The sequence below is a fragment of the Triticum aestivum genome, chromosome 5D, assembly GCF_018294505.1.
Source record: "Triticum aestivum cultivar Chinese Spring chromosome 5D, IWGSC CS RefSeq v2.1, whole genome shotgun sequence".
NCBI classification, from domain to species: domain Eukaryota; kingdom Viridiplantae; phylum Streptophyta; class Magnoliopsida; order Poales; family Poaceae; genus Triticum; species Triticum aestivum.
The window spans coordinates 457,968,247-457,974,194 of record NC_057808.1 but is presented as its reverse complement, the minus strand read 5'-3'; the positions used below and the strand labels follow the sequence as shown (position 1 = coordinate 457,974,194).

Here is a 5,948-nt window from a genome sequence, read left to right as displayed (position 1 = left end):
AGTTGAGGGTGGACTTGCAAGTAGGGGGGGGGGGATGTCATGGTCTGGTTGCGTGTCGAGTGTGGACTTGCAACTAGGGAAAAAACATAGCTCGGGTCTAGTTGCGAATCGAGAGTGAACTTGAAACTGGTACAAAAATACTATCGGGTTGTGGGTCAAAGGACGAACTGCAACTGAGGCATAAAAAGGGGTCGAGGGCCAGTTTCATATCAAGGGTGGACTTGCAACTAGGAAAAAATGCTAGGGTCCGGTTGCATGTCGAGTGTGGACTTGCAACTAGGACAAAACAAGGTAGCTCTTGCCTTGATGCGAGTCGAAGATGGATGTGAAACTGGTACAAAAAAATGTCGGGCCCAGTTACGGGTCAAAGGGTGGACTTCCAGTTGGGACAAGAAAAAGGGTCGACGATCAGTTGCAGGTCGAGGGTGGACTTACAACTGAGCAGAAAAAAAACTCAGATCCAATTTGTGAGTTGAGGGTGGGCTTGCAAATGAGACAAAATAAAGTCAGGCCCAGTTGCGAGTCTGGGGTGGACTTGTAACTTGGGAAAAAAAGGTTGAGGGGTTATTTTGCATGTTGAGTGTGTACTTGCAACTGGGACGAAAAAGGATCAGGCCTAATTATGAGTGGAGGGTGAACTTGCAACCGAAGCAAAAGGTCGAAACAAGAAAAAGAATGTTAGGACCAGTTGCGAGTCGAGGTTGGACTTGTAACTATGACAGAAAAAGTCGCTACTAGTTTGCTAGTCGAGTGTGAACTTGTAACTTTGACAAAAAAAAGGGTCGAGGCCCGATTGCGAGTCAATGATGGACGTGCAAACGAGGCAAATAGAAAGCCTAGTTGGGAATATATGGTAGAGTTGCAACTGGGGCAGGCAAGTTGCCTGTCGAGGGTGGACATGCAACTTGATCGGGTGAGTTGTTTGTCAAAGAAGGGCATGCACTGGCCCGCTATGGCCAAGTAACGTATCAAGAATGGGCATGCAACTGGTAGATGTCGGGCAAGTTGTTTGTCAAGGGTGAACAAGCAACTGAGTCGGGCGAGTACCCCTGAAGAACTCGGAGGCGAAGGAGTTGCGGCTGGAGGCGGAGTCCGCGCTGGAGTTTGTTCACCCTTAATGCCCTTAAGCCAAGTTGTGTACAAGCATACGATAGTGGATTTTTCATAAAAAGAAATTTCATAAGAAGGAATGAATTAGAGGCATTGGTATTATGACTAAAAAGAAAGAAAATAAAATAATAACAAAAACAAAATCAATATCAAAATAATGAAGTTTTATAAGGTAGTGGCATTGGTATTAACCTTTAGGAAAAGTAGTGGTTGAACCTACCCTCGGTGCACCCACGCAAGAAGACATATAGAGCTCCTCCGATGTCATTTGACCACCAAACTTGGCAAGCCTCTTTAACATTTGTTGATGATCATTCCCACCAATTTTCAGATTTTTTCAAAATGTTTTGGTATGTTTTCTTGCGTGGATGCACTGTGGGTGCACCAAGGATGGGTGTAGAAAACCACTCTCTACCCTTAAAAAGTAAGAAAATAAAATAAAATTCAAACAAAATCAAAATAATGAAGTTTCCTAAGAAAGAAGCGGGCCAAACCAGCTCACAAAAACAGTCCAGAAAAAATACGTCAAGAAATCGACTAACACAATTTCAAAATTCAAGCTGCTACCTACAGTGAATTAGCAAATCCGCTAAAATAAGTGCAAAAACCACTACACATACAACATATGATTTTGTTGTATCAGTGGTTTATTTTGCATCGGCATGGAATTAAGCAGCTGCATCGCCAGCTCTAGGTTGGACAACACGCCCCCCATGGTAGGCCGCTCCATGCCTTGGTCAGCGAGGCACTTCACGGCCGTCTCGGCGAATTTCTTGAGGCATTCTGGCGTGATCTCGTCCTTGATCACCGGGTCGACGGCGTCCGGCAGGGTGCCGTTCCGCTGGCAGGCAAGCGCGTAATTGGCGAGGCTGACCTGGTCACTTGGCAGCGCCGGGTTCAGCGCCGTCCTTGCCATAAGCACCTCGAAGAGCATGACGCCGAAGGAGTAGACGTCTGACTTGTCAGTGAGCTGCTCCCGACAAAAATACTCCGGGTCAGTGTATCCGTAGCTCCCGTTGACATGACTGGTGCTGAGGTGCATTTGGCTCGCCCTGGTCAGGGCGGACTTGGGGAAGCCGAAGTCCGACACCTTGGCGACCCAATTCTTGTCGATGAGGATGGTGGTGGTCTTGACGTTCCGGTGGATGATGCCGCCGGTGTGGAGGTAGTGCAAGCCCCGCGCGGCACCGATGCACATGTGGAGGCGGTGCCGCCATGAACATGATAGCACCGGCTTGCCGCTGTTGTTGTACAGGTGCTCCCGAAGCGTGCCGTGCTCCATGTATTCCCACACGAGGATCATCTCCTTCTTAAACAGACAAAAGCCAATGAGGGAGACAAGGTGCGGGTGCTGCAGCTTGGACAGCGCCTCGATCTTCGCCTGGACCTCGTGCATGCTCTGCTCCGGTGACGGGTTCCACCGCTTGACCCGGCGTCGCTGAGCTCCCTGTTCTTCTTCCTCTTGTTCCTTTTGTGGTACAACACTACAACCACACTGATGGCCACGATGATCGCGGTAGCGGCCACAACGGCAAGCAAGATCAGCAATGGGTGACGAGCTGTGTCAGCCATGTTCTGCCGTGCACGGACTGACACACAGGTGGAGTGAGGCGGCCGGGCCAATGCAGAAGGAAGGAGATCTAAAGATTGGTGATTAGGACATGCATGGTTCGTTTGGATCGGTCAGAGAGAACAGGGGAAGAGCTAGTCACGGAAAGGAGGGATGGAGTGGGAGCGTTTGTCGGGAGCCAAGTCTTCAAGAGGGCTTCTGCCTTGGATGAGAGCCACAACTCAAAAAAGGAGACGAGAAAATTTCAAAAAAAAGAAAGAAAAGGAGACGAGAGGCAGGTGTGGGAAGGGGAATAATACTACATCTACTAACAACTTACGAAGCCTCACTTAACTTTCCTTCACAACATTCTCTCTCCCCGCCTGATTTCTAGGGGGTGGGCCCCTCCTCCTCTCTAATCCCAATCACAGTTTGTCGTCTGGTTATTTACGTAAAACTTAAAGTAAGTTTTATTAGATGTAGCATTGCTCGTGGGACGGGTAATACTACACCTACGAGTCAGCTGGGGGATTAGTATCGGAGGATTGGGGAGGAAGGGGCCCACCCACTTGAAAATGGGGAGGAGGGAGTTATTTATCCAAAACTATCACACTTGGGGTTAGGGTAACAACTTAGTACCATATTTGAGTCAGGGCATAAAAAACCATCAACTTTGTGCCTAACGACTAACGAAGATCACTGATTGTCTGATAAGCACGTGTCGTGGAATTGTCCTCGTCTTGGGCTTCATGAATCGTCATAGTTATAACCCGGCCCCTCCTAGGTGGGTCATACCTAATAGTTATATCCCCAACAGCACGTGAAAACAACAAAACTGACAAGTTGGGTCCACCTGTCAAGATGACATGGCTTGCTTGTGTGGACAATATGCTGAGTTGGACAAGGTTCCACCTGTAAATGACTCAAGTATTTATCTCTTTTCCATTTTTGCTTTTTCTCCTTGGGATTTTCTTCTTGGGCTTTTCAACAAACAGGTGATGGGCATTTCTTCCTGCACGCCGCCGGCACAGCTCGATGCCCTTGCTGGTCATCCGAGACATGGCCGTCGTGGCTAGCCGCTGGAGCTCCCCTCGCCGCCCTTTCTTTTCCTTCCTCTTCCTTCCTCCCTGATCTCTACAATGCCTGGATGCCATGCCTGCCTTCATGGATGAACTCCACCTCGCCGCGTTGCCCCAGCCCTCTACAGCGCTTGGATCCGACAAGTTCGATCGGTAACTTGTGTGCGCCGTGGTGGAGCGCCATGGCCGTGCCCGTGCTTCCGTGCTCGTGGCGACCGCTAGAGGCCCTGGCCGCGCCCGAGCTCGGGACGCCCGCGAGGAGGCCCTGGCCGCGCCGCCGTCGTGGAGCACCATGGCCACGCCCGTGTTCGCCGCGCCCGCCGGGTGGCCCTGACCGCGCCCGTCGTGGAGCGCCATAGCCATGCCTGTGTTCGTCGTGCCCGCCGGGACGCCCTGGTTGCACCCGTGCTCAAGCAAGCAGCAACCGGCGGCGAAAGCAAGCACGTATGGGCCAAGGTGTGACGGTGTAGCACGTCGCCGTGCACAACACCTCGAGCACTTGGTCACTGGCGCTCCCATCTGGGCCGTGGATGCGACTTCCTGCGTTGTACCTTGTCGCGGGAGGGAGCGTGTTGCTCTCCATGATAGCACAGCCACTGTACGTGGACGCCGGTGCCGAAGAAGAACGGCGCGACTGAGGGAGTCCTGGACTAAGTGGTCCTCGGACAGCCGGACTATTAACATGGGCCGGACTGTTGGGCTATGAAGATACAAGACGAAGACTTCTTTCCGTGTTCGGATGAGACTCTCCTTGGCGTGGAAGGCAAGCTTGGCGATTCGGATATGTAGATTCCTTTCTCTGTAACTGACTTTGTGTAACCATAGCCCCCTTCGGTGTCTATATAAACCGGAGGATTTAGTCCGTAGGACAACAATCATAATCTCATAGGCTAGGCTTCTAGGGTTTAGCCACTACAACCTCGTGGTAGATCAACTCTTGTAATACTCATATTCATCAAGATCAATCAAGCAGGAAGTAGGGTATTACCTCCATAGGGAGTGCCAGAACCTGGGTAAACATTGTGTCCCCCGCCCCCTATTACCATTAGCCTTAGACGCACAGTTCGGGACCCCCTACCCGAGATCCGCCGGTTTTGACACCGACATTGGTGCTTTCATTGAGAGTTACGCTGTGACGTCGAAGATAGGCTTGATGGCTCGCCTTGTTATCAAGGACAACATCACCTCCGGGGGAGCCCTAGCCTCAGGCCAAACCCTCCAGCTGGGCGGCTTTACCATGGCCGCCCGTTCGACCGTCCGGCCGACGATGACTTCTCGGGTCATCGAAAATCGCCTCTGCGTTAGCTCAGAATACTCCGAGCAGATGGATCCGATGGAGTTGTCGTCTTTAAACGAACTCCTAGATCGCATCGCCGCCTTGGGAGTCGCTACGGGCTATGATCGGACTGGGCTTAAACCCGACTAGAGAGAAATTGAATCTCCGCCGATCACCCATCAGATAGCGGTAGTGGAGGAGCAATACGACAACTCTTCCTCTATATTGAGGATGAACTATGTTCGGATTTCGGAGCTCACAGAGCCGGATACCCGCCCACGGGCGGACACGCCCCGTATTCTGAACCTAGAGTCGGACTGTGGGCCTGAAAAATTGGTTGATATCCCGGAGCCCGAGCTGTTAAGCTCGGAAATTTCTCAAACTCCGGATCCCAGATTGGGTCAGGGTTCGGACTTAAATCCACCCGCCCACCCAGATACAAGCGATCTTACCCACATCAGATAGCAGTCCCAGGAAACGGTCCATCACTTTTGGGCCAGATTCCTCCTTGTCAAGGACAAGATCAAAGACTGCCGCAATGAGGATGCAATCTCATTATTCTGCAAAAATTGCACGGACGAGGGAATCCTCAATGCAATCAACCGCCGTCACGTATCACACTTCGTTGACTTGACAACAATAGTACAGAAGTACTGCGCAATGGAAAGCGCCTGGAAAACTTAGGCAGCCTCTTGGGAGCCACCGGTTTCCACTAAACCCCTAGTCCGGACAAAAAGGATGCACCCTCGTCAGTCGCCTGATCCAATAACAAAAAAAATCAAAGCCCGTTACGGGGTGCGGAACCGTTCTGGAGGGATGGCTCGATAGGCCATGCAAAATACACACAACACCGGATACCGTACCAACCCATAGCCTTAGAGCACGTTGGATACTCCGACAGGTGGCCAAGAGCGGCGAAGATCTCCTCACCAAA

At 51.2% G+C, this 5,948-nt stretch overlaps 1 protein-coding gene across 1 annotated transcript; it reads right to left on the bottom strand.

The window, feature by feature from the left end:
• Nucleotides 1–1,720: 1,720 nt before the first annotated feature.
• On the bottom strand, nt 1,721–4,101 carry LOC123120908 (receptor-like protein kinase FERONIA). Its single transcript, XM_044540879.1, has 2 exons — nt 3,653–4,101; nt 1,721–2,669 (listed from the first exon to the last, which is right to left on the bottom strand). Exons 1-2 carry the CDS (start codon nt 4,099–4,101, stop codon nt 1,721–1,723), a joined length of 1,398 nt encoding a protein of 465 aa, XP_044396814.1.
• Nucleotides 4,102–5,948: the final 1,847 nt, after the last annotated feature.

Bases quoted from the DNA above. Each gene is read 5' to 3' on its own strand.
- LOC123120908 (XM_044540879.1), bottom strand. From the start codon at position 4,101: ATGGCTATGGCGCTCCACGACGGGCGCGGTCAGGGCCACCCGGCGGGC. The intron at 2,670-3,652 runs GTTTGTTGAAAA...TGGCTGACACAG, and splicing joins GGAAGAAATGCCCATCACCT to CTCGTCACCCATTGCTGATC.